At 43.5% G+C, this 27043-nt stretch overlaps 1 protein-coding gene across 4 annotated transcripts in view; it reads right to left on the bottom strand.

Annotated features, from left to right (window-relative positions):
• Positions 1 to 27043, bottom strand: part of KSR1 (kinase suppressor of ras 1) — a 73688-nt gene that overhangs the window by 23162 nt on the left and 23483 nt on the right. For all 4 annotated transcript variants that reach the window (XM_037411686.1, XM_037411676.1, XM_037411666.1 and 1 more), the window contains exons 2-3: positions 12323 to 12463; positions 1000 to 1147 (exon numbers count right to left, since the gene is read on the bottom strand). In XM_037411686.1, the coding sequence (XP_037267583.1) occupies positions 1000 to 1147; positions 12323 to 12463 (289 nt within the window). The remainder of the gene's footprint in view (positions 1 to 999; positions 1148 to 12322; positions 12464 to 27043) is intronic.

Here is a 27043-nt window from a genome sequence, read left to right on the forward strand (position 1 = left end):
AAATATGAAACTGAGCTGTTTGTCAACTTTTTCGTTAACTAATCTTTATGATTTGCAAATGGTATGAACTGTCATAATACCAACAGGAAACATCACCTTTCAGTGACAGATTAATAATTGCTACAAAGAAAGATGTGATGCACGTTAGTACCAGTATGCTGTGAGAAACACTCTCGTACAAACAGATTTTACAATGCCTTTGAAAATAGCTTGGGGAAGGTGACAGGGGAAGACAGTGAAACAGCACTCTGGGAATCCTGAGCTTGACTGATCTTAAATAACTTGGTCAGATCCATTTGGATGGTGAACACATTATAATTACACAGTACCCTTCTTTCCATAATTTCCAGGTACTCTTCTTTCTAGCTCTTGAATCCGCTATTGGAATCTAGCAATGATTCCATCAGTACTAGCAGTCAAAGAAAAATAGCAGGAGACAAGCGGTTTTAAGGAGAAGTGAATCACCTGGCACACTAGAAGCTATGCAGTAATAGAGGGCTGTCAGAGCAATGCTTTTTCTCTTTCAAAGCACTGAGCTGAACAATACTCGGGCTTCTGAGCAAAGTAATGCCGAACAGAATGACATCTTCTCTCTGAGCTAGAATATTTGGGGAGGGGATTACCTGCAAGAAATCTGGTTGTATTCGTTAGGTCAAGGATATGTGTACTGAATGATGGAGGATTAACTGGAACATTAGACACAACTCTGAACAGAGAAAGAACACGGATATAGTCTATTAAGACAGGATGCTTCTACATACATTTATTTCCATTTATTTATTTTTTTGACATGCTGTCAAAACCAAATCCAATCCACAGCTCTAGATGCACGTGATCACTGCAACTTCATGTACATCCGAGAGCTATAACCTGATGCTGCTTACAGAATATACCCAAAGACATTACCCAGAGGTTTCTGCAGATTGTCTCGTATGAAAGGAAGCAGAACAGGGGCCAGGCTGCTGAGAAACTAATGCCACAGAACAAGGCAGTCTGTACCTGATGCAGTCACCTTCCGTAAGCAGCTCAGCGCCCCATTGAGTCTGGAGCACTCCTCGTCTCTGGCACCACATCTCTTCATTGTTTCTTTCACCTTTGACTCATTCATTTCTAGTAAGGCATCTAAGGTTAGCTCCTCTGGTATTCTCTGCAGAAAAACAAGACAATACGTTTTTGGTTTTAACACACACATATAAATAAGATTGTCACTTGTTATTCTGATGTACTTTAAATAGTGCCACTGTCTCACTGCCCAGTCTGACTCACGATTTACTCATTTTGGTATTGCATCTCTCTTCAAGATCACTGGGTCAGGAACACCATGTGGCAGATCTCAGCAGTGCTCAGCAGCTGCTCTCTCCCCTCCTACAACACGAGCGATCAGGCCTGTTCTGGAGTGTGCTCTGTATCACTAGGAAGTTATGGTCGTTCTCAGGTATTTAAGTTAGGATTAGAGGTGACTGAAATATTCTCCTCTTGTGGAAAGTTAGTATTTTTGAAAAGCTAGTAATGAAAGCATAACTTCATTAAAAATAGCAGTCAGAAACAAAACAGGCCTAAAACCTGAAAAATGTCAGATAAAGATGTTTGGCTTTTCAGTAGGGAAATGAAAAGTAAAAACAGTGAGGAAAATAATTTCTTTTTGTTAAACAAAAATAAATGTTTTGACAGAGAGATAGCGACCTCCTCCTCAAGCAATTTTTCCTTCATTAGAGAACCAGCCTTACTCGTATCTCGCTTGGAAAGATATTTGTGCAGAACTCCTTGTACATCTTAATAAACCAAAGCCCCCAAAGCGATAAAGTTTAGATCAGGCAGACACAAAAGATTCAAGAGACTGGGAAGCATGAAATGATGTGGTATTTCCTGACACAGAACTGAGCTGTGTCGCCTCTCTCCTCCCCCATTCAAATGTTTCCAGTGTAAGTCTGCAGCAATTGTGGTTTATAAACAAAACCAGGATATTTAGCCCAGATACCCAGGAATTTCCCTGAAAGTTTTGCCTAAACAAACCTCACTGCTGCCTACTTTCACAATGAGATCACAAATTTCACAGTATTTGGCCTCCTTCCTAAAGTTTCAACTCCTGGAATCAAGCTATAGAAAAGGGTTTCAACTTTTTATTTGGAGGGGAAACTCAAAAATGTACCTCGCTGTTTGGAGAAACAAAAACCTTGAAATCCTCTAGATGCTTAAACCCTGCTTCCAACTACAAATCAAATTTGAATGTTACTGAATGTCCTTTAACAATCACATCTTTCTTAATCCAGACTCATGCCTTTGAGATCTGACGCATCACTTTTAATTGTGACAGTGCTAGAAACAGCCCCAACCTTTGGAGCTTTGTAAGTGGTAACACAAAGAGTAATCACATAGTTTCCATTTTTAGTAACTGTTGCATGGGGCAAACAGAATAAATTAAGAAAGCACAGAAATCTAAGAAATGCATCCTGCATCTTCTGTCACATGCCCTGAACCGGATGAAACGCAAAACACAGCTGACTCAAGGAGAGGCCAAGAATTTGAATGAGCAGTAAGCACAAAGCGAGTCCACAGCAGAGCCGGAGTTCAACGAAGTTTGGGTAAATTTTCTTGGTTTTCTATAATTAATATTAGCAGAACAACAAAGCACAGATATCCCAGCTGATGCTAAGTATTATTATTAATTTTTCTGCACACTCAAACCACCAAGATGCAGGGGATGCAGGGGTAAGACTGGCCCAAAAAGCTTGTTCTTGAATGAATTCCACTCAGATAAAATGCAGGAAGCACAAAGCCTCCAGCGAAAACACAGTGCAAAATCTACCCTCCTGGGATTCCCAACCCGATATTACACTTCAAAGGACAAAAAACTCCAGGGGTTCAGATCATCTGAGCTGAAGCTGGAATGGGTTTCCACAACTCAAATATTCCAGCACAAAGCCAGTACAGGTTTGTTCACACAGAGCCCCGGCCAAACTGGGCTGATAACAACAGAATTAAACCAAGTCCTTCTTATAGCTAGCTATTTCTGCAGCACCCCCTGAATTCCTCTCCCCTGCACGCAGACCGGCAGTTCACAGAAGCATCTTTGTTCAGCGCTGTCACAAGGGCAGTTCTGTGATGCAGGACATCAGCCTCACCGCAACACAGGCAGCTCTAAAAGGGACAGTGACTGGGGGCAAACATGGCGCAAGTTTTAGCATAATATGGAAGAAAGTTTTCTACACCACCATGGGTGCCCCTGTGCTCTGGAGCAAGGAAGCTAATGTTTCCCCATTAAGCAGAGGGGAAAGCTGATGTCTCTTACAAAAACATTTATCCCATTTCATGCTTTTACATGGTTTTAAGAGTCAGTGGGATTACAGCGATGTCATTCTTGAATTATCTTCAAACATTTCCTCACCCCCACCGCTCCCCACTAAGAAAACAACCCAGATTACACAGCCACTGTTTTAAGCAGCAGCGTCATTCTAGACCCCGGTATAAGCTACCAAGTCATGTCACCCAGCATCACCTCACTTCGCTATCCTTCACGTGACACAAATGTAACCCGTAACTTATTAGAGCTATTAGTAAGTCAATCAGTAAAATGGAAGAGACTAAGACTTCCTCAGGCAAGCAAAGCTTTTCCATCACAGCCAGTTCCATGGCCCAGACTTTAAATGACCAGCGCAAACAGCTGAATGCAAGGCCAGCTGGGATGGGACTGGTCGCAACACCATTAAGGATCTGGTTTCTCCAGTGCCTGCTCAGTGGCAGGATCCAGAGTGGACAGGCACCACTGAGCTGAAGTGTTCGTGCTCAGGGTAGTTACCAGCACAGGAGGTACCAAGGCTTGGCAGCAAACAACACTGAGGCTGGCAGAAAGGTTAGCGACCCACATGGCTTCAAAAAAGCAAGTGTGGCATCAGATACTGAAAAACATTCTCCCAGTTTAGAGGTCACAGGAAAGTCAGTAAAAAAAAATCCCCAATAAAAAAGCTTTAGAAATCCCAAAACACAGATGCTAGAAAAAAAGGAGGAAATCAGTCCGGTCTGCAAGCCTGTGCCCACTCAAGTAGCCCGAATGCAGTCAGACTCTCCTCTCTCTGCTCTTCTACAAGGAGAGCAAAGTACAACAGTTACCTAGGGCAGATGCCACCAAACCTTTGGCAAGAGCCTTGTACCTGTACGGCTAGTCCTCAGTGAGGCAGGAAACGGGCAGGCCTTTGGACTGAAAAAAATGAGTATACTGAGTCCATGCTTCTGTTTGTATCAATAAGGCAGAACTGACTATTTTAACTTAACGCAAATTAGCTCTCCTGGTTGTATAGACAAGACTTAACTTGGGAATTCTCATTCCCCACAGTAAGAGTTATGTGGAACGGCATCCAGGCACAGCTCCTGGTTGTAACAGCACACACACTCACTGCTCTCCAGGCACAACTCACAAGCACAAAATTGCTGAGCTCACAACCAGTAGAGATGCCCGAGGACTGCAGGGATGGGGTGCTCCTGCACAGTGGTGTTCAGAGCCTACAGATCCTTCTCTCATTTCCAGAGGGGAGCACAACCAAATGTTTACTGGCACAAAGAATTTAACTGTCCTCTTTGTCCTACAGCAGCTTGATGGTTAAACTCCAGGATTGCCTGTTCTTTTCTTTTTTAAAGATTAAACCCCTGCTACCAGGAATCCCCAGCTTTCACTTCTAATTTGCAAGCCTTCCTGCTTGCAGAGAAAAACCTTGAAAACATTTTTTAAAAAATTATAAAACATTCCAAACTATTGAGCTTTTTAGAAGTGTTAGGGCATTTTTTCCTTTGTCTCATTCATTTGCAGGACACAATCACTACGGGGGGGCTTGATCACCCCTAAGCTGACTAGTTTCACTTCCTTAAGCAGGTCTGTGCTCTACAGCCCGATGTGTGGCCTGCCATGAGAAGCTGTAACGGCTCACACAAAGCACAACTGAGCAGCAAAGAGCAGCCCCAGCTCTTTACTGCGAACTTTACTCTGCATCCCTAGCACGATCTCACGCAGACATGCACCCGACGACAAAGGGCCGAGCCTGCTGCTAGCTTGCCCCCTTCCTGGGCCTGCACAGAAAGTCCAATCTACTCTTTTCTCAATAGTTTAATTTTAGAAAGACAGAATAGCAAGTTGTAGGAAAGTATAAGTACGGAAAAGGAGATTATATTTAAACAATCCCAATGACCTTGAATCAGGAGAGCTCAGACTTTCTGAACCTGCTGCCAGCCCCCATGACACGCGACAAAAGAAATAAGCCTTCAAAGAGGGGGGAGGGAGGGGAAGTAAGAGGCTTTCTTTAAACAGCCACTCATGTGCTGCACATATGTGGTGGCTTAATATAAAACTGGTCAACCTGATCCCTGTAAGATTGGCCTGATATGATTTAGCTCCATCGTTAGCCCCCCAGCCAATGTGATAACCATAAGGGTCACTAGTTCGAGATGGCTCTTCAAACAGGTTCCACTGCTGCTGATGCTCTGGCTCAGCTGTTGAGCTGGCGGGGAAGAATGTCCCCTGCAAAGCACCCTGACAGTGTCCACCTCAGAGGAGCATGTGGTGGGCTGCAACGCCTCCAGTGCAAGCATAGTTCTGGGCCCTTGCAAAGGGGTTACTCCCAATCTTCAGCACGGAGGGTGAGAAACATGGGTCCAACAGACCTCTCCTTACCTGCCTCTTCAGGGGTCCTGTGGCTTTAAAAAAATACAGCTTTAAAAAAAAAATGCAGCTTAAAGGCTGGCATTAGGGCCAAGTGAAGTACCATCTCCCTGGGCACACCTCGCCTTGACTACAGAATGGCAGAAGAAGCTACAAGATATTAAAATACTACTCTAATAATAAGGTCAGAGTAAAAAAAAAAAAAAAAAGAAAGAAAGAAAAAGCAGGAGAGACAGAACCTGCTTTCAATCTTTCAGCACCTCAAAACTGGCAGCTAAATCTAAAGCCTTACTCACCACACACTGTTCAGCAGAACTGATGCTAAAAAGCCCAGACCAGGAAATTATTCCTTTGTACAACAGGTAAGAGGACTTTTCTACAAAGCCTGCTGCTTATCAGCCATACAGACTGTGCGCTTCATGGTACACATGTTTAAAAGACAGAGAAGTAAATCACGGTGAATCCAAGAAGCCATCCAAAGGTTAGTCTCAATTAGTTGGGGTGAAGAGTTCACAATAGTCTTTAATCTTGTCTGGTGTCCAACTTAAATCCCTGAAACATGGCAAAAATGCTGGTATCTAACACAGTGGATGGGTTATTTTTGGTAAAGATTCCTCTCTGCAGATAAGCCTATGGAGCTAATGCTGCTGCTAACACTCTGCAAAATCAGTCTGACCTGCTCCTCAACCTAGTAGACATGGCTCTTCCTATAAAGCTAGACAGTTGTCAAGGCCCCAAATGCCTCCTCTTAAATCAATACATTCCCTCACCAATCATCCTCCCACAAATCAGCAGATGCTAGAAGAGAAAGCCCATTACATAAGGTGCTTAAATTCCCACCGATGGCTCTAAGCAAAGCATGTCAGGATGCTCTTAAGAACATCTTGTGCCTGCTAGTTGTTATTTTGCTCTGGTTTTCTGGTATCCAGTGGAGAAGGTGCTGAAAAATTGTTGTACTATTAAATTTCTGGAAATTTTACAGGCTTTCTGGAAAGCCTCTCACATCATATTTCTAGCTTGCGTTAAGCCATGGGTATATACAGGCTACGATTTCACTTATTGTCTTCCCTTCTGCTTCACCTCTGACACAACAGGCGGGGTGGAAAGGAGCTAACAGTCCCAGGCCATTCCCATTCAATAGGCACTCGGCGGAGAGGTAGCTGCGGTCACTTACTACTTTTCTGTGGGAAGACTGATGCAGAGGCTGCAGTGTTTCACTGCAGATCCTGAGGGGTAGCAGGAGCCTGTGCTGACCTCAAGGCATGAACAATGCACAGTGAAGAAGGCTGCAAGGGGCACCTGGACCCCTTGGCAGGGGAAGGGAACCCTGACAGTAGCAGAGACTATTTTTCAAGAGCTGTTTACACTGGGGAGAGGCCTTCAGCTGGAACAGAGCAATGGAATTTTAGATCCGGGAAGCCTGCAGGACAGAGTTAATTTGCATACACACAATTAGCACATTCAGGATCTCTGCTATCTGGCAGTCCAGTCAGAGCTTCTGCTGCCAGACCCATGGAAATCCCCATCAAACAGCCAAAGTCCTCATAGTCTGTTCATGCAGATATGCCCACAGAAAAAGATGAGAGGATACAGCTGTGGAAACCTGATAGGCTTAGGCAGATCTGCCTCTTCTATTCCCCCAACCAAAGTAAGGATGCACACACATTGACTCCATGCTTTTCCTCCAACAACTGATCAGCACGGCCTGCTACAAGCTAGATTACAGCCCACGCAAGTATAACAACCTGCCACGGTCTCATAGTATGAACCTTATGCCAATGCCTCATCCTCTACAGGGGCAGCAGAAGATCTTAGCAGACAAGCTAAGTGTGCCAAGCGCTGCCCCTGGCTCACTCAGGAACCACTCTCGACTACTTACAAGAAAGTAGGTCTTTGGCATGAATGCTAAATAGGAAATGAGACAAGTTTCACAATCAAACAGGAGGCATTACAAAAAAAAATACATACATTAGGTGTCAAATACATTCCCCAAATGGAACAGTCGTAAACCAGACCCAACCACAGCACTCTTTCATCTGCTCCCACATAGTGTCCCTGGTGGCAAAGTTCTGCTTATAGCCCGCAATCACTAGGGCAGGATTTGCCCCTCCCTGTGCATGACAGTTATCTACTCTAAAAACAGCTTTCCAAACTTGATTGACTGGAACCCCTGCTACATGCTGAGCGGGGCTGGTTCAGACATGTTTCAGAAGATAAGGAGATGACTATGTTCTTAAGTTACTTTTTAAGATGATGACAAGTTATATGTGGGAACAAATGTAATAGGTTTCTGGGAAGAACAATGGTAAAGGCAAAAAGGATTTTTTCTGTGCTAAAGAAAATAAGCCAATAGAGGCTTTTTTAATCTCTTCTTTTTGATAGATGTGCCCCAAGCCCAGAACCCAGTAAGCAGCTCCGCAAGAGACTTCTTCCATCAGCCTGAGTGGGAACAGCGCTCTGTCCGCATCCTCCTTCCCTCCCACTCCCTGCTCAGTTCTTCACTCCAGCTCTCAAGGGGAGCAGGGCAATCCAGACCAGTATATTTTTCTAGGTCTGTTTTCAGAGCAACTTCTACCCACTGGAGACCACTACACAGCTTAAATATATCTTCTGTCTCTATGGCTTCTTATCACGTCTTTTCTAGTTCTCAGTTCAAGTATCAATTTTCCCAGTTTCAATCCACCATACTTAATCATTTATGCAACATTTCTGGTATTAAACTACACATACACCATGCTAACCAACTCTAGGACTCCTAGGCAAAAACAAGGACTCCAGCATTCGCTAGAAAAATACTTGACAATAAAGTTACAGAACAGTATTAGCCCAGCTCCAAAAGAGAGCCTGCTCCACGCTAGCCACCATTTTCTATGATAAAAACCTGTCTGGCAACTGATTAGAGGAACTATAGGAAAGAAACAGAAATAGCACAAGTTGGGGTGGGGTTTCAAACTTTCCTCACCCCTCAGAACTGCGTATTCACAGACAGCAAACAGGTTCACAAACTCGAAGCTTGTATTCACCACCTACCTCCAAGTCTGCTAGGTCCACACAGAACAGCCCTTTCACTCTACGCAGCATGACCGGCTGACTGTTATCCATGTTCACAGGAGTTTTAGCTGTTGCCCAACGCCATAAACAGTGCATTGTTGTTACTATAATCTCTTCCAGAACTAAAGGATTTTACAAGCAGTCATTATTCTTGTTTTAAATATAGGTTTTCAAAGAAAGACTGGAGCCCAACAACAAGACAGCAATTATAACAGCAAGAGCTTTCAAGCTTCACAATGTCTAGAGCAAGTCACTGAGCAAAAATAGTCTTCCTCTGGACTAGAGGAGTCAGCAGATACTTTAAATTAGAGCCAGTGCTCTATTTCTGACAGGAGAGCCTGGGAGCTTCTGTGCTTCCCCGCATGACAGCTTTATTTGGGAGAGGGCTGGGGGGGAGAGAGGGGAGGGGAAGAGAGGGAGAGAAAAAAAGCATTGTTCCTCTAACTGCTGAGCTAAAAAACTGCTTGCAATTAGCCTGTTTTTCGAAGGTGTTATGTCACAGATTACCACAATCTCGAAATGCTCCCTCCAGCAACACTAGAAATGCAAAGGGAATCAGAACTATTTAAAAAGCAAAAAACCATGAACTTGGGCCTTTCTCCTGATTTGCCCCTGACAAGTGATGGGCCGCAAGGAGAACCCTCCTGCACACACCTCCTGCATTGTACCTGCCGTTTCTATTCAGTTCTCAGAGGTGGCCAGGGAAGGGCTCTGTTGCAGCTGTTCTCCAAGGTACGTGGCAACTTCTCCCAACTAGTTTCAGAACCTGAAGGTCTCAGGAGAGGGCCATGTGCCCAACATGAATACACTGTTAGATCTGTGGGGTTTTCCTTCTCTTTGTAGCACTTTTTGGAAGCATTAAGAAGGAAACCTAGTATGACAATTTTTTACAGTGAGCTAACTATCTCAGAGATGGGGAGTCATACCTTGTACACCAGCCACAGAACCAGGTATGGGACCCGAGTGCCCCAGCTTTCATTGCCTGACCTACTCAGTCGTCTCTTTAAAGGCTCCCTAACCACCTCTCTCCCCAGTCACGTCACAGGCAGCGTACATAAAGCTAAGGGAAAACATTCTATATTTCTTAATAACTAACCTATTAAAGCTCCTTCTGTCAGTGATTTCCATTTTGAAAGCATTCAGCTGAAATGCAGTTCACATGCCGTATGAAATCTAAGCAAGAGCAGGAATGATCCCGTGATACCTGTAACATTTCTGAAAGACAACTCATCGTGGACAAACATCTCCCCTACACTGTCTGCTGAAGTCCATGCCACAAACACAAACAGTGGCTGCATTGCTATTTTCTAAGCAGTGACATAACAAGACAAAAGAAAAAAAATCACTGCAAGAACAGAGCAATTCATTTATTAGTCCAGCTATTTCCATTTCCCCAGATTACAGCCTGTTCCATCATGTCTATTCAAAATAATTTTAATGACCCAATCGGTGTTGCAGTTCTCCTGTCCAGCTAATATAAATGCCTCAGAAGCTGTCTGCAGCTGCATGAAATGGATATCAAACTTCTAAAAAATAACCATACACTTGGAATCACAGAGGAATTTAAATGCTTTGTACACCTCGTATTTCTGTCCCAGAGAAGGAACATGTTCATTACACTGGTCATTACTTGGGAGGGGGTAGCAAGAGAGCACAAATAAAAATAAAAATAATAAACAACTGGAAAATTTCCTCTTACTGCCTTAGACCAAAACTGAATTTGTTCACCCTTTTTAGTGAGAACACATACAGAAGGGCAGTCTCAACCTTCTTTGCTCCCTGAATTAGCAGGATGTGGCAGATTTGAACTGTCCACCTCCCTCCCCCCCTTCATCCAAGTCCACCCCTTCTCTTCACCTCTTCCCTTCCCCCCAGTTCTGCAGGCATCACAAAAGATTTAAAAATGAGCTACAAAGACATTCTTTTAGGCTCAGGCAATTCCAGTAACCTTAGAAACCAACAATAGTTAGGAGCCTGGCAGTTTGGCCACAGCACCAGGCTGCTTTTCTGTTCTCTTATTGTCACTGCTGCACCTTTAGCTGTGCTACCCAAAAACTTGCTGGGCTGGAAGGCAATATCCAGCATCACATTCAAAGTAAACAGTAGTAAATAAAAGGAACAACTTGGTCCTGAACTCATCCTATTTCACCATAGCCTGCTTAGTTACATCAGGACCAAGTTGGAATAACTTTCATGAAAATCTGTGGAATTTTTCACTCAGGCAGATTCCTGCTGTAGTCAAAGAAAATTTTTCCTTGTGAAAGGATCAAAGGAAACTGAATGAGAACACTGTCATCCAGCCTGCAGGGCCAAAAACGGGGAAAAGAATGGAAAAAGCCTTTTCTGCTTTGTTCAGCCACCAGTGGACTAAGCTCTACTTATACTGCCATTGCTGCTAGACTGAGCTGAAGTGTCCCCAGTACAGAACAGCACCAGGTAGTCATGCACAGTTCAGACCCAAGGGACCAATCTAATGTCAGTGCCTTGGAGTTCCCAGTAACCATCTAAACGCTGCTGGAATTTCAGGCTCCCCTTCCAAAAAAAAAAAAACCAAAAACAACAATGTGCCAGAGACAGGGGCTGGGGTCCTTGGCTTACGTGATCATTTTTTATTCCAGCAGAAGTGTCAGATTATTCTGTGCAGTAAAGAGACTTGCAGTCATTTGCATGTTAAGAATTAAACTGTAAAGATCAGCCGGAGCCATGGTCTGTGAGCATGAACAGCTGATGCTAGCCACCACAGACCACCACAGGAGAGTTACTCATTCCATTCTTTTACACTGATGCAATGCTCTTTGGTATTAGTTTGAACCAGAGACTTTACTTACGGGATGGGGATGTGTGTGTATAAAATGAAAAAAACTCTCTTTTTTTCTAAACAAAGATTCCCACCCAGTCAAAACCCAGATTAAAATCCCCCTGCCCATTAGTGGCTTGCAGTCCACTTGATTTTGCAGTCTGAGTGCTGTGTGAGGCTACACAGTTTCAAATTCATCAGTCTGGGACAAGCTTGTAAACTCTGACCCCTTTTGCTAGTCTAAGTTTAGAGGGACACAGTGCTATTGACTATTTTTGGATCTTCACTAATTTATAATCACTTTTAGAAATAAATAGTCTGTAACACCATTTTTGTCCATTTGTTGGATACATCAGTGCACAAAACTGTAACTCTTGGTCCTTTTTTGGCTGGTACTGGACACAATATAGTACGGTACATTATTATTATTATCATCATCATCACCACCATTATTTAAAAGGTAATAAGTGATTAAGTTACGGCATCATTCTCAGACCTAGCAGGCAGAAGGAGGGGAGGTCCTGGTAATGCGAGACCCTTGTCTCATACTGAGCAGTATGTGTGAGGCATTCCTTCAAATGCTGTTATGAGAAAGTGCCTACTAACTCTGGGAGGAGGATAAAGGGAAGGGAGTGTTCTGGCGCTCTGCTGGGTGATCACTGCTTTTGGGAGAGCGGACACCCTTTCCACCAAAGGTCCCTCTGTGTATCCACACACTCCCACCTTGCCTGAAAGTAAGTTCAGGAAGCTAACTTAAACCCAGCAGGCACCTGGGAATGTCTCGAAAGGACAGGAAGGTTCTGTGCTGAGGATTGTTTTCCCCTTACCTGTACAACTTCTTTCCTCACATTGACAATGTCTAACCAGTCATTGAATCTCGGGTAGCTGTTGAGCTCTGCTGTCCTGTCATTCAGGGGCACACTCAGCTTACACTGCCGTTGTCGGTGGATGTAGTCAATCAGTTTCACCTGTTGGGATCCAGAAAGTAAACAGTTAAGTTCCTTAGAGTATGCTGTCATCTTCCTGGGCAATGTTTGTACAGTACCTAGCCAAAGGGGATGCTGGTTTGTGAGTGGGGCTCTTCCACGATATAAGAATTACATACTCTTATAAGCACTCAGGGGAATTCATACAGGGAAGCATTTCCCTCACACCAAGCATCTTTATTCTTCAACCTTTCAGCAGAAGGCAGGACCTTGCAGGGCCCATCCCTGCAGGACTCTTCTCTAAACACGTATCAACAAAAGTTCTGTGCAGAAGCTGGGTGTCATGCCAAAATAGGAAAGGGCATCCAAACCATGTGAAGCAATTAATTATGTTCAGTTTAAAGGCACTGCATATGTACATGCAACCTCATCCTGGATGCTGTGGGTATTGCTAGGTCTAACCTGCAGGACTATCTGCCTGCTCATCCATTGGTCCTGTATGGTTGTTACATTCTCTTACATCTGGCCTTCATTTAGGCTAGAAGATCAGTGAGGCAGGAATAGCCAGAGTATCCAAAGACTCCAAGACATGTTTTCTGAAGGGCATTTCTATTACAAAATCAACATTAAAAACAATGATCTTAGAAGAACAAAAATTCAGACAGCTGGACCTGAAGATCACTGTATGTATTCTGTTCTATTCTAAAGTTTTATTCCAAAGCTTTTATCACCTGACCATCTAATGCCGAATGCACTACATAGAAACCTTCACTTTAGGCACAGAAAAATAAATAAAAATAAATGGATGAGAAGGAATATTATTTGTGCTTTATGTTTGCTTATCAAAATGAAAATATTCTCAAAAAATTCTTTACTATGTTACACATTCTCATGTGGAAGACTTAAGCTTCAAAACCTTCCTAACAAAACAATGCCTCAAAGCAAGTCAGTTGATCTGTGATTTATAAACCAAAACATGTTCTTAGTCAAAAAAAATTTAGCTTTTGGGACAAGATCAGACTACAAATATAAAGGAAAAAAACAAACATGGATTCTTTAACCACTATAGTATCTCCCAAGTTTCTGCTCAACATATTTTTGTTCTATGTATCTGAATGATGCTATACATGACTTGTATGCACAATCTCAGTTACATACGGGAAAGAGAATTAGATCATCTCCTCATTCTCCAGATAAAGGATATGTTAGATATTACAGGGGAAATAGATACTGCGTTTGATCTCAACTGAACAACCCCCATATGGAGTATAATGCTTTTTGCCTGTTCATCAGTTTGGGAAAGCTACTACTTTGTAATAACTGTCCTAGAACAAATGCAAATTCTTCCTTGGTGGCACATGGGAATCACTTGTTTTGTTGAAAGGGGGAAAGTCTTTCTCCCCCTCATCTCGTTTACTGTGACCCAGTCCTGCAAATGTATAATCATGAGGTTTGATCCATGTGCTCTTGCACACAACCCTATTAAATCAGCAAGGCTTTACAGGGGATAATAACAGAACATGCACAGAAACACAGTTAACCATAAACAAGCACTGAGCAGGAGGACTTGTACTTGCACAGAGGAAGTACGCTCTGCTATGTTATTACACTGCTAACACTATTTTTTAAAAATGGCTGATGAGACCAATTTCTAGCTACAGTCACAATTTCTTGGGACTCAAGCCATTGTGGGCCTCAGTTTTGGCATATGGCCAAGGTCTGGTAGTCAAGAGTAGGAAAAGCCCTGAAGGTCATCTTTGAGATGGCAACAGAGTGCAGCAACATTTGACTGACGTGACCCCACCTCAGGGTTGGGAGCCCAGCATATCCAGCTGGATGCTTGTGGCTGCAACTTCAAAACTAAGCTACTTCCACGTGAATGCAAGCAGCATACAGATCACCTGCCAGTGAAGCCAAGTGGCAGTGGCAGCCCCCAACCAAAACACTACACTGGATGTTTCTTGGAGGTTGACTGCATTCTAGCAGCAGCACCAGTTCTGTGTAATGAAGAAAGCCAGCATCTGTTGACAAGGCATTTCTAGCTTGTGCTTTCCTGTAAAATTAGCTGAGGGCTTTGTTTTATGAGCAATCTGAAGCCTAGAAACTATCAGGTATAACAACAAGTTTGTCTCTGCCCACACACTTCTGAGTTCAGACAGCAATGCCATGAAGTTAGAGACTGTGTTAATACAAAAGTGAATCAAATTCTTTACGCAACAAATACAGAAATGCAAAGCAGTGCCACTCTTAGGGCAGGCCATTGTGCAATGAAAGGACTGCCATGCGCCAGAACACTTAGCCATCTCTTTGCATTTACACTCTGACCACCCAGCTGAAAACAGAGGAACCTTTTAACCAGAACTTCCTAACATGGCTTTGAGGCATAAGACCTAAAAGAAATTACCTTGGAAATGCCACTCAATCATTCTCAGTCTCAGTACCTCTTTTTATAAAAAAGGGGATGATAGCACTTCCTTTTTCCACCCCTTTTCTGCTTTCTCTAGTCAGGTCCCATGCCACAGAGAAGAGTAAGGCAGGCCCCTGCAGGCAGCCCCGGTTCTACCGCAGCCAGCTGGGCTCCGACTGGCTCAGCAAGGGCCTGGGCACCGCCAACAGCCACGTTCCCATGCCTGTACTCTGTGCCAATTACAGACAAGGCAGCTCGCTCCCTCAGCATAGTGCCATATGCTAGTGTGACTATGTGACTTTTAAACACTGCTGCAGCTTGTTCTGCCTGTACCCGTAAACTTGCTGTCAGCTGTACTCTCCCACACAGTTGCACCTTCAGTTGTAAACACCCCTAAATTAAGATGGCTCTGGACTCTGCGTGCTCTGTTCCTTCAGAGTTAACTCAGCACAGGCAAGGGGCACATATGATGTCATTGGCTGGCTTAGTCATGACCTTCTGCTTTCTCACTGTCACACGTATTTTCCCATAACAGCCTATCCAGCGAGCTCTCCAGTTCACAGTCAGGTCAGAAACGAGCTTGAAGATGCTGTTCCAAGTATTTTCCTGCTAAGTACTTGGTTTAAATTTTTTCTGCTTCCAATTGTGCTTTTTCCCCCACCTCATGGCTTGGCTTTGTATCATATACATCCTGACCCAGTACAGCCAGCTGGCCCGCGTGAGATGCGGCGTGGCTCTGCAGATCTACCTAGCCATCACAAGTAAGTCTGTGCGCAGCGAGGGGTAACTCCATACCAGGGGGGATGAGCTGGAAACACTGTCTCCTACAGTTACAGCAATTGTTGCACAGTTTAGATACACTACCGTGTATCTTGACTTTGACTTTCACCTATCTGTCCTAAAACTCCTTTTTTAACAGGAAAGGCCTACAATCTCATGATTAGGCTTTTGTTCCACTCAGTACTGCTGGTTCTGTTCACTGGTCTCCAAATGTACCATGTTTGCATCCTGAGTTTTTCCCTCAAAAGATATTAGGGAGGAAGAGATTAGAATAAGAAAGAGGGACTTTGCTGCAGGTAAAGGCAGGTAAAAGCAAAAAACAGGATGTCAAAGCTCTGACAGAAGTGTGGGGAGCACATTTGCCCTTTCAAAGAGGGGATTCTTGGCAACCCAGGGGCTAGAAGTGAGCTTAACCAAGAACACAGATTGGGAATGGAAGCAACAGAAGCAACGAAGAACTGGTATGAATAGAGGTGGAAGGTCCCCTCATAAGAAGCAGAAAGTTTGAGGACTACTCAGTAGCCCCCAATATGCCAGAAATCAGCCTACGTAACTCAACCATAGCTTCCCAGCTGTGCAATAGTTATGTCATGGACAGGAGACGGAAGGCAGGAATCACCCAAGGCTCTTCTTTTTTCTGGAAGCCGTTCCAAGCAAGGTTCAATGATGATACGCACTTTGATACACAAACTACAACCACAAAATCCAGCCAAAGGCAAACAAGTCAGTTGCACATTTGTATGTAAGTTGCGGTATGCAGAATTCCCAGGGTACTGTGGTATGTTACTGCTTCTTCCCCTGGGTCACCTCACCTCCTTCCCATTCCTGGGCATACCTCAAGGTTGCTGAGCACCTAGGGAAAGAAGCAAGATTTCAGTGTGATTTTTAAACTGGTACAGCCAGCTGCGACAGGCCTATGTATAAAAGTAGCAGCTCAGCTCCTCAGTCGGATTGTCATCTATTATTTTAGTGTAGGACCTCCCATCAGACAAAATTTATTTTCCTGGAAGAAGGATGAGAGATCAGCATACTCCCTAAAGAGAGAGCTCCATGCTTAGTTATATGTAACACTCATTATATGAAAATGTCGTAAGAGTAGCACATGACCCAGTATAAAGCAGGGAACTGCAAGCACTGACAGTGGCAAGAAAAGCTGTGGGAATCTGTTCCAAAAACCACAGCGAAAGGCAGGAAGGACTTAGCATCTATTTATAAATGGAAAATCACAAATTAAGTAAAAGAAGTTATACAAAAAATGTATGCCGCACATTATTCTGTTACAATCTGCAGTATCACGAGGACAGCATGCTGCTTTGAGGGAAGTACAGTCACTATCCTGGCATTCCCTACAAAAGTTCTCCCCACCAATTTCAATGTTAACACCAGAAGCGTCGTATTTAATGACTAAGAGAATGGACCTTTGGCTTTGGGGAGCTGGACTCCACTCCTAGCTCTGCCACTGACCTGCTGTTTGCCTGGGAGCAAATTAAATAATATTTCCTCTTCCACCCTGCACATGGCTATGCCTACCTGTACTGCATGAACTCCCTGGACGGAGCAGGTGCTGACTTCAACTGTCTTCGTACTGCTTTAAAAAAATACAGGTTCAAATATTTTCACTTGACAAGTGTCATCCACAGCATAAACTTCTAAAAGGATACTGCTGGAAGTTACCCCATGCAGCGCAGATGTCAATGTCAAACTTCTCTTCTTTGTCGGGTTATAACAAAAATACAATTCTTAAAAACGGAAAAGCAGTCTGACAGCACAGATCTGAGTATCTTAGATCGCCAAGTCTGGTTTTCCCATGATAACTCCTTTGCATTTACTCTTCAAGTCCAAATTTGTTTTCCCCTAGTCCTATAAATAGTATATTTGCATTCTCTTCCCACCCTACATGCACCACGGCTCTCCCCTAGGATGAACTTCATTTTGTTATTTCCTGCCCAGACTTCTAACTAAACTACATGGTTTGGCTTTAATAGCTGAGCTGTTGCAAAACCCTTTTCTGAGAATATAATAAAAGTTCTGGGTTCAGTGACGCACATAAAAACCCACAAACAACATGCAGGTCTCCAACCACAAACTAGACAGAGAGATAAAACCAATAGTAAGCTATTCACTGCCTGCTTGCCAAATAGCACATCCTACTCATCACAAACGGCAAACCCCACAACAGAAGTAGTGATACTCCAACTGCCTTAAACCCAGAGATGGGAAAAAACAAGAACAGAGACAGGATACAGAGCAGCTGGAGTAAACTGCTGTTTAGGGGGTGTGCTCCAGGAGAGCCCTCCTTCTCTCTCTCTCTCTGGTGCAGCTGATGGCCGGGACAGGAGTTCTTGTTCGCTGCAAAAACTGCACGTGCTGCAGGGTCTGCTCCTGGATGCATGTTTATCTCCTCTTTACAGCACTTTTTAAATGAACATCCCTTTACAGCATATGTGAAAATGAGACCCAAGTTGTTTAGAAAAAAAGTGCCAAGCATGTACTTTTTTATTTATTTATACAAAATAAACAGCTGATCTCTTGAGATGCAAGTTTGCCTGTACCCGTGACCTCAAGGCAACAGCTGGGCATTCAAATGGTGATGAACAAACCCCAAACACCTACAAGTTCTTCAACTGCACTTCTGCAGATATAGCAAGAAAGACAAGAAAGCAATGGCATCTGTAAAACTAGTTCACTGACATCAGGGTGCAAAATTCAGGAGGCCTTTGTAAGCAAGGAGATATTGCAAGGATGCGCTGGATGAATTCAGTATTCAAACTGCAACACTATTTTCAATTCATAAAAAAGGGAAACTGAGGCACAAAATGGAAATTATACACTAAATTGGGGACAGCTAGAGGGACTCTGATAAGGACTCTGCTATACCAAAGTGCCAGCTGAGATTTCTTCAGAATATCAACAATTTGAGGCCCAGTCTGATTCAGTCATACATTTCACACCAAATACCATGTTTTCACACTTCCACAAAACTTAGTGTTCTGCTGACTGATGCCTACAACTTTTCTTGATGACTTGAAACAAACTCAATGTTTAGAAGAGGGATTTTTCCAATACCCAAAACAAACAACTGTCATTATTTAACCAACAAATCAAGCACATGTTTAAAAGCAGATCATACTTCTCCTGTCCCAGGAGATGAAATCTCATGGAGTCTGGCAGCACTTGAATAGTCAATAAATATGCGCTTACACCAATACTTCCAAGCCTACAACCACTTACTGCCTTGCAATTTAACAAGCCAGTGGCTGAAGTTCTAAAAGGATCAGATCAATGTATGACCCAGCTCTTACATGTGGCTAAGAGAAATGCAAATCATCTATCTTTCTTCAGACAGGAATTAACCAGGAAGGAACTCCTCTATTAACCTCCTGCCAAGAACAGGACCCAGAGGGCAAGGGTACGCTCTCTGAAGCATCAGACAATAGCTACTGCTGCTGCAGGACACTGCACTAGCTGGATCGGTATCTCATACAGTGAGGGAGGTTCTGCATTTCTACCTCCTGAAACAGAAGACAGAACTTCTGAACTCAGAGTTTATCTGCATGGGAAACTGGGGAAAGTAAGATGAGTCATTTTAAGGCATTCAGTGAAAGTGGATTCACTTCACACCTTTAGCTGACACTTATCTGTTTTCCCCAGTGCCATTATATAGACAAACCCTAAGTCACAAAAAAAAAAAAAAAAAAAAAAAAAAAATCCAAAAATCTTGAGCAACCTGAGCACTGCAGAGAATGTAAAGAGGTCAGAATCTGACTTGCCAAATTTGTCTCTGAAGTCATGCTCTGCAACCATGTGAGAAACTGATAAAGATCGCAAGAACCATTCCACGACCAGCAGCAATGTGAGTGTACTTCAGGACACTTTTTTTTCAAAGTCATCTGAGTTAAAGAAAGGTGCAACAGAGTTGATCCCTGCAAAGGAAAGAACTAGTGTTTCATTTTTATACAGCAAGCTATTCTGTATGCAAGGCTGCTTGCTTTTAGGTATGAAAGCTGAGAGCTGGGAAGGAGCCTGTGATCTGAACAAGAGCTCAGAAAGCCCCTGTGCAGGTGGTCAGCACAATGAGACAACAGCTTGCTGACCTCCCAGATGCCAGGCATGCACGGCAGCTCACTCCTAAGTACAGCCCAGCAATGAGGGTAGCTGTCTGGCACTTCTCGGGTACGGTTGTCACTGCCTGCTCTGCCTCAGATTCCCATTTTGAAACGGCCGTTAAGAGCGGCCCTTCTTTCATGGGTTTTGGAAAGATGATCACAGCTGAGCTAATAAGTCACCTGGATACAACAGTAACAGGGTGGGAATACCAAACTGGTGGAAAGTAGCAAACACCAAAGCCAAAGGAGTACAAGTGCTGGCTGGCTTCTCCATTTAGGACTGAAATGTAGCAATGCTAAGCCCGTCGAGCAGAACCTTCCCCGGCATGCAGTAACCAATGCAATCACAGTCTGTACGCAGAGTGCTGTTGAGCCTGAACACTTACCTGGGGCCAGAGAAGACCCGAAGAAATACACCAGGATGAGGTGTGGGAAGAGACAAGAATAAGGCCAAAGAATCATTACACAGAAATAGTGCTGAGGTTTTCCTAGTCTGTCCTGCAGACTGCACACAGAGCCCGGGGCGATGGAGAACACAAGACACAGCTTCTCGCCTCAGCTCTGCCAGGGATCTGCAGACACTGGGCAAGCCACTTCTTGTGCACCTGGGAGGCCCGCTGTTCAACCATCCTAACCCTTGTGATTCAAAGTAACGGTCCACAATACCCTTCAACTAACAACAAATGAAACGTTTTTGCAACTCCTGCACACCGCACAACCCAAGACAAAGCCATTCCTTCTGTGAACTTCAGCTTTGAGCAGCTGACTCATTTGAATACCCCCCAGCTATCTGAATTGTTATCATCATCTGATCAGAACACCACCACGAACCAACTGAAGTCTCAGAAATGCTCATTTCCCTTCCGTGTTCAGTGAACTAGCTTGTTGTGCGGATAGGTATAAAGATGCCTTATAACAATGTGGACTGATCTCTTTCCAGTACAGTGAGAAGTAAAGCAATGCCTGGTTTTGACCGGTTTAAAACCAAATCTGCCTGGTGAAATGGAGGGAGTGGGTCTGTACCCTTTTAACATGACATATGTTCAGTTTGCAGTGAAAACTCATCCAAACCTGTTCATAGAACATTTCGTTCGACCAAAGAGAAAACCATCCTTCCCATCTGTGCTTTCATTAGGAACACTCAGATGATGCAGGATTCATCTGGAGAGTCTTATAATCTCACAAACTTCAAAGCTACCTTGAATTCAGCAGTGCATTCAAACAGCTCTTTTCAAGGCAAGCACAAGAGAGCTACACAGGAGCAAAATGCACAACCCAAAATAAGAAGAAAAGATGCAAAAAACATTTCAAGGAATTATCTGTATCCTAACAAATGAGGTCACTCCATTTCTCACCCCTATGGCTTTGCCCTTAGAAACCAACAGAACTGAATCCACTAAAGGATATTTTTCCATGACCAGCCATATACAATTCCAAGCTAGCAGATAAAACATTACAAAGAAATAACTGGCAACAGATTAACTTGTTTATTTGAGATGGTATCTGAGAAAAGGAGCTCACATACATGTCAGGCACTAACTTGCAGTCTGTGGAATTTACATTCTTACTCAAACCCAGCTGACCCATTCAGCAAGGAAGCATGGCAGAGTGAGCAGGACCCCTGTCTGCGTTGTGAGGCCTGGCTTCTAGTTCTACCTCTGCTAAAGGGGCAGCCAGAGTACTCGCTTCCTTGGGTCTGTTTCCTATCCAACTCTCCATTGATTGTACAAGTGCAATCAAAGGCACCAGGTACATAGGTTACTGCTATGCCGGACCACTGGCACAGTCCCCTTTGAAAAAGAGAGCTTGTAGAACACTGCCACTGCTTTGAATGCCAAAAACAACTTAAAAACCTCAACATACTCACAAGACCCCATGCAGTAGGACTTTATTAAAAATATGAAAGAGGAAGAAGGATTACAAATAATTTGCACAAAGTGAAGGAGCAGTTCTAAGAACAGATCACAAAAGACCTAACTTTCAGTCCTCTGATCTAACCGCTAGATCATGGCAGCACTGACTGTGACGATGCTTCTGAAAAGCAGAGGAAATCAGAATGATTTTACAGTTGGACTCGATGATCTTAAAGGTGTTTTCCAAGCTAAATGATTCTATGATTCTATAATGACACGGATGGGAAGAAGCCCCCTGACTGACAGCTGCACTCTGGGCATACCGCCCTGCAAGTTGCACCATGCCACAAGTGAGCTGTGCTAGCTTACCTCAGCTGAGGGTCTACGCGTGCAGTTTCAAAGCCAGCCTTACTTGCAGCAGCTTCTGCACAGAACAACTGACAGCCTGCTGCTTCTCTGCAGAACCTGGGTGTCTGGGCTGACTTAAGGACTTTTGGTTTGCTTATGAAAGAAAAGAAATAGTTCTCAATGCATTGCTAAACACACTCTGCAAAACAGGACCCAGTACAAGCAGCAGCAAAGTGTACAGACAAGGTATGCTCTAGGAGAGGGGTGGGGGGAAAAGAGCCTTAAAATAAGTTAGTAAATAAAAGCACAGAGAGGTAGAGGATAGGGAGAGATGGAACACCAGATGGATAGATTTCCTTTGAACCTCCAGTCATGCCTGAGGCTGACACAATAGCCACTGCCCAAACACTACAGTATGTATTTCTGCTTTGTCAGATGATGCAGACAGCATCATTTCTGGGTCACTGGAGGCCACATACCACTCCTTTTCTTTCCCTCCTTTCTTTTCACATTCCCAACGACTGAGAGCTGCAAACACTCAGTTGAGCCTCCCCAGCTAACAGTGGGAGGATGAAACTGCACAATCAAGTGGTTCGCTGTGCCTGATAAAAGATTCTCTCCAAAGATTTCATCCTAGGAGGCATCAAGCCTAATGCAGCTACAGGAACTGTCCTCTGCTTAAGTATCAAAGATTTCACACCCACTGAACACTAAAAATGGAAAGCCTCCCCCTTCCTTTACAACCTGAGGACAGCAACTGCAACAGAACAAGAGCTCTCTGCAGATTAAGAACTTGTACTTACCATTTGCTGAGGACAACCCTGCTGCGCCACATCAGATCTGCAGCTCAAGCTCCTCTCAGCTGCAGACTTCTCTCCACCACCCATCTAGCTTCTTTAGCTCAGACCATGCTTCATTAGGCTTAACTGTATTTCCATATGGAGCACAGGAGATACATACTCCTCTTGCACAAGTGCATACTGAAGGATATCATTACTCCCAAACTGGCCTACAGACCTGTTAAGGTTTCCCATCCACTTGTGAAAATCTGCATGTGCCATTTCGCAAGTTTATGGATTTGCCCTGCTATGAAGAATACTTCTGTCCAGCACAGCACACCCCCTGCTCTCACTCATTTGATTCCTTCCACAGGCTCCCCAGATCCTGATCTGTTCACCTGCAGTCAAATGTCAAACAGCTCAAACAAACTGGGTGACCATCTGAAGAGTATCCCATCAGTCCGGAACCTGGTCCTCAACAGCTAAGGCTTCACAAGCCTAGGTTCAACAGAGTCCTGGCCCTCAACCAAGGTCTTAACAATAAGTTAACAAGCATCTGTCAGAAATGGAGTAAGCAGAGCTACTCATGCCTTTGGCAAGACAGCAAAAAGGATCTCCCGAGAATCCCTTCCAGGGATTCTACATTGGCTGAGACACTGACCCACACTGTAACAGCACTGAAAGAAAATGTCAAGAGCCTCAAGAAATCAGACTTCCATCTCCCTGCCCCAAGCAAAGATTAGCCCTGAATAAATCTTTCTTGATAGCTGGGAAACCTAGGCTCAGCCTCCTTCCACTCCTTCCTATTTCTTGCACACTCCTAAGCAAACCACTGCAGTCCAGATCCTCTTGCAGGACTTCAAGAGTGAGTAGGAGCTTAAATCCTCTGATAGTTCCCACATCACCAGTCCTTCAAGGCTTAGTTCCTGGTTTGTGAGAGTGTACAAAGTGCTACCCTACTTCACTGAGCTGGGAAAAGGGAGGAATTTATGAGGTGCTCAGATCCCAATACAACACGGGCTTCTCAATGTATTGCAGGTAAACAATTACTTGTGCCACTTATCTGCTGTAGCCCACAAAGTCATACAGAGGGTGGATGCAGCCCAAAGATAACACCAATACTATGCTTCTCCCTATACTATAGTTGGTTCAGTGCCCTGGCAAAATCTGTTGTATCTCTCTCCCATAAAGAAAACAACTACCATGCATCCCTGCCGGTTTACAATGACTGCAGCCAGAAGCAGCAAGCGACAGGGAGAAGGATTATGAAAGGTTCATAATCTGGAGAGGAAACACCAGGTCACATTTTGGGGATAGGGGCTGCATTACAACTCATAGATCTCTCTGTAAAATTCAAAACTTAAAGTGCTTTTAAAGACAATATCCTCCATCATTTTTATGATTTGAACTAAATCATTCTCACACATCTGCAGAAGAACTCTCAAGTATATATGACAAGTATGGTGGGAGAGGCGGGCATAAAGAAACCAACAACATGTGCACTTGTAAACCTGCAGCACAAATAAAGAAGTAGAGTTTACAACAAAAAATATAAAGCCAGACATTTCCTTCAGCAAGGTCAGGAAGGGAATGACTAATTCTAGGTCCCCGTCATATTCTTGCACTTCCCTTTCCTCTTCATTGCAAGCCTCATTCTGCAAGGTACTGAGCACCCACAGCTCTCAGAGGACAGTGAGGGACCAAAGGGCAACACCTTGCATGTCTGACCTGAAAGCTCCCACTACTCTGTCTGAAGGAACTGAGCTTCTTTAATGAAGCAGCTTACTGCCAGGATGCTGTCTGTCCCAAAAACCAAAATGTTTGTTTCACATTTCTCCTCCCTTTGCCTTCCTGACCATCTCCCTTTTGATTTACACATTTCTATTCTGTAGCCTCAATAAAATTAAATACATTCACAAACCTATCTCTTCCATACCCCCCAGGTACTGGCTGGGGAATGAAACAGATTAGCAGTTTGTTCTCTGCAGCACTTGGACTTATTAGCAGACCAAGGGAAGGAAACAAAACAACAAAATCAATCCTCTGCTTGTTTGACTCAATTATTGTGAGCACTTCAAGGGTCCCACCTTCCCCTCACTGCCCTCTGACACACCACTTCCCCAAACTGCTGCAGGCTGGACTTTGGAGAGGAGGTTTATAAAGAAAAAGGTTAAGCCTACGCAGGAGCAGGCTGCAGGTCTTAGAGCTGAGACGTTATGTCTACACCCTGGGAAATCCTAGCTAAGAAACCTTATTCTCTGAAATGCTACAAATTATTAGCTTTCCACTAGAAAAGAATAGAGCTATTTTGGGCAAGTACTGGGGTCCACATTCTCTTTTCACAGACACTGCATGAGAAAGCTGCCATGGCTCACTGCTCACATGTTGTTTTTTCCAAATATCTCTTTTTTGCGCTCTATCTTACTGGTTAACATTTGCCTATAGCAACTACATGGCATTTCAATCATTAGTTTAAGTACAAATACAGTATTTAGAGTGGAGACACCTGAATTCAGATTCCCACCCCACAAAATAACATTTTTTCTTTATGACTCTCAGACTTTAAGCCCTGTTGTGCCTGCTTAGAAAGTGGAGGAAGATACAGTTGCTGACCTGGTAATGGTTGTATGAGGAAAAATACACAGGAGACTGATAAGCAACAATTGGCCGTACAACAGACAGTACCGTAACAGCTATCTGGCATCATACAACAGCCTGGAAAGATTTTAATCAACACTTGAAAAATGATCACACAGGTGTACAAAGACAACAAGCTTGAAGCTTAGCATCTTTAAGCCAGATACAATATCCATTACTTCTGTGAATTTCCACAGAAACTCCACACATCACATCTGTCCCTGTGCCTAGCCAGTAAAGGAGGTGGGGGTTTTTGTTTGTTTAAACAAAGTGTATTGTCACAAAATAGTTTGTAACCCAGACTTTTCCATGAAAGTGATTTATGGCAAGTTTCTCATTTTCAAAGCATTCTATGGAAACAAATTAGAAGTTCTCAAAACATACTTTTTAAATAAAGCCCTGCATTTAAAAAGACTTCATTTCTGCATTAAATGTATAATGAAAGGGAATGGTCAGGATCAGAATCTAAGCATTTTGCATGCTTGTTCAAAAACTATTTTACGCCGAATTTTTGAGAAATCTAAACCTGACTTTTCACTCCAGCTGGGGATTGGAAAAAGGTCTCTGGAGCCAGAAAGTTCTCATATTTGCCATCACTTCCACACAGAACTCCAGATCACTCCGAGATTCAGAAAACAATCCCAGAGCCTGTAGAAATATTTCTGTGAAGGTGTTTATACACTTGTTAGCTTTCATTCCATTTATCTGCTGAGCTTTGCAATTTTTTGTATCTTTCACTTTTCATGCATTATGCATTCATAGAGTTTCCTTAGGAAACACTCTTCAAAATACATCACCCTTTCTGCACTACATGTGCTTAGTTAGATCCCTTTTGTCTTAAAGTATCTCCTCTGGTTACCCACTAGAGAATAAGTTCAGCAGCCTCTGTGGTTCAGGATTTCTGCTCAGTCTCTTGCTCAGATGACTGCATCAGAGGACGTACTCTCCTGACTAACAGCGACCAGAAATGAGAAAAAAACATGAATGCTTATAAGAAAATAAAAAGCCATTGTAACAAGCCTGCATGCTATTTTGTAATGGAAATACTCCCCTCCTAAGGAGCAGGGGCAAGACAAAGGGATTCTATGTTGTATTTTTCTGCTTGCAAACTGACAGTTCTGAGTGCTGGATACAAATTCATTCCTTAAGCTTTGAGATTTTTTCACTTCAGCCAACCAACTATCACTATACAAAGATCACTCAAGTTTTTTTTCAGACTCCTTTTATTTACAGTATTTTATCTTGATCTTTCCAAAAAGGACATGTATGTTAGGCATTGCTGAAAATCCTAATTTCCCTGGATACTTTTGAAAATTGGAATGCCACACCTCGTACAATGAAAGACTCTAAATGCCACTGGTAGTCTATTACACCTCCTGCTAGGGTGATATAAACACTGCTGGGAGAAATTCTTCCTACAACACTTCCAGAGTAACAAGGCCAGAAATAACAGTGAAGGCCTACAAACGTTTGAAGGATCCAGCAGCACTGCATATGGCTTCTTACCTATCTCATAGGCACAAAGTCAGTGCCCGCATACAGCTTTCCCAATGTTTGGCCTGTTTGAAAATAGAGCACATCCAGCTCTCCCTCCAGAGCTCAGCTGTTTGAGGATTTCCACAGATAACAAAACTTACATCTGCTCAGCCATCATGTGATGAGTGAACAAAGCTGCAGGATTCCCGAGTTCAGCAGTGTTCCTTTAGCATCCA

This window comes from Falco rusticolus, chromosome 1 (assembly GCF_015220075.1).
Source record: "Falco rusticolus isolate bFalRus1 chromosome 1, bFalRus1.pri, whole genome shotgun sequence".
Lineage (NCBI taxonomy): Eukaryota > Metazoa > Chordata > Aves > Falconiformes > Falconidae > Falco > Falco rusticolus.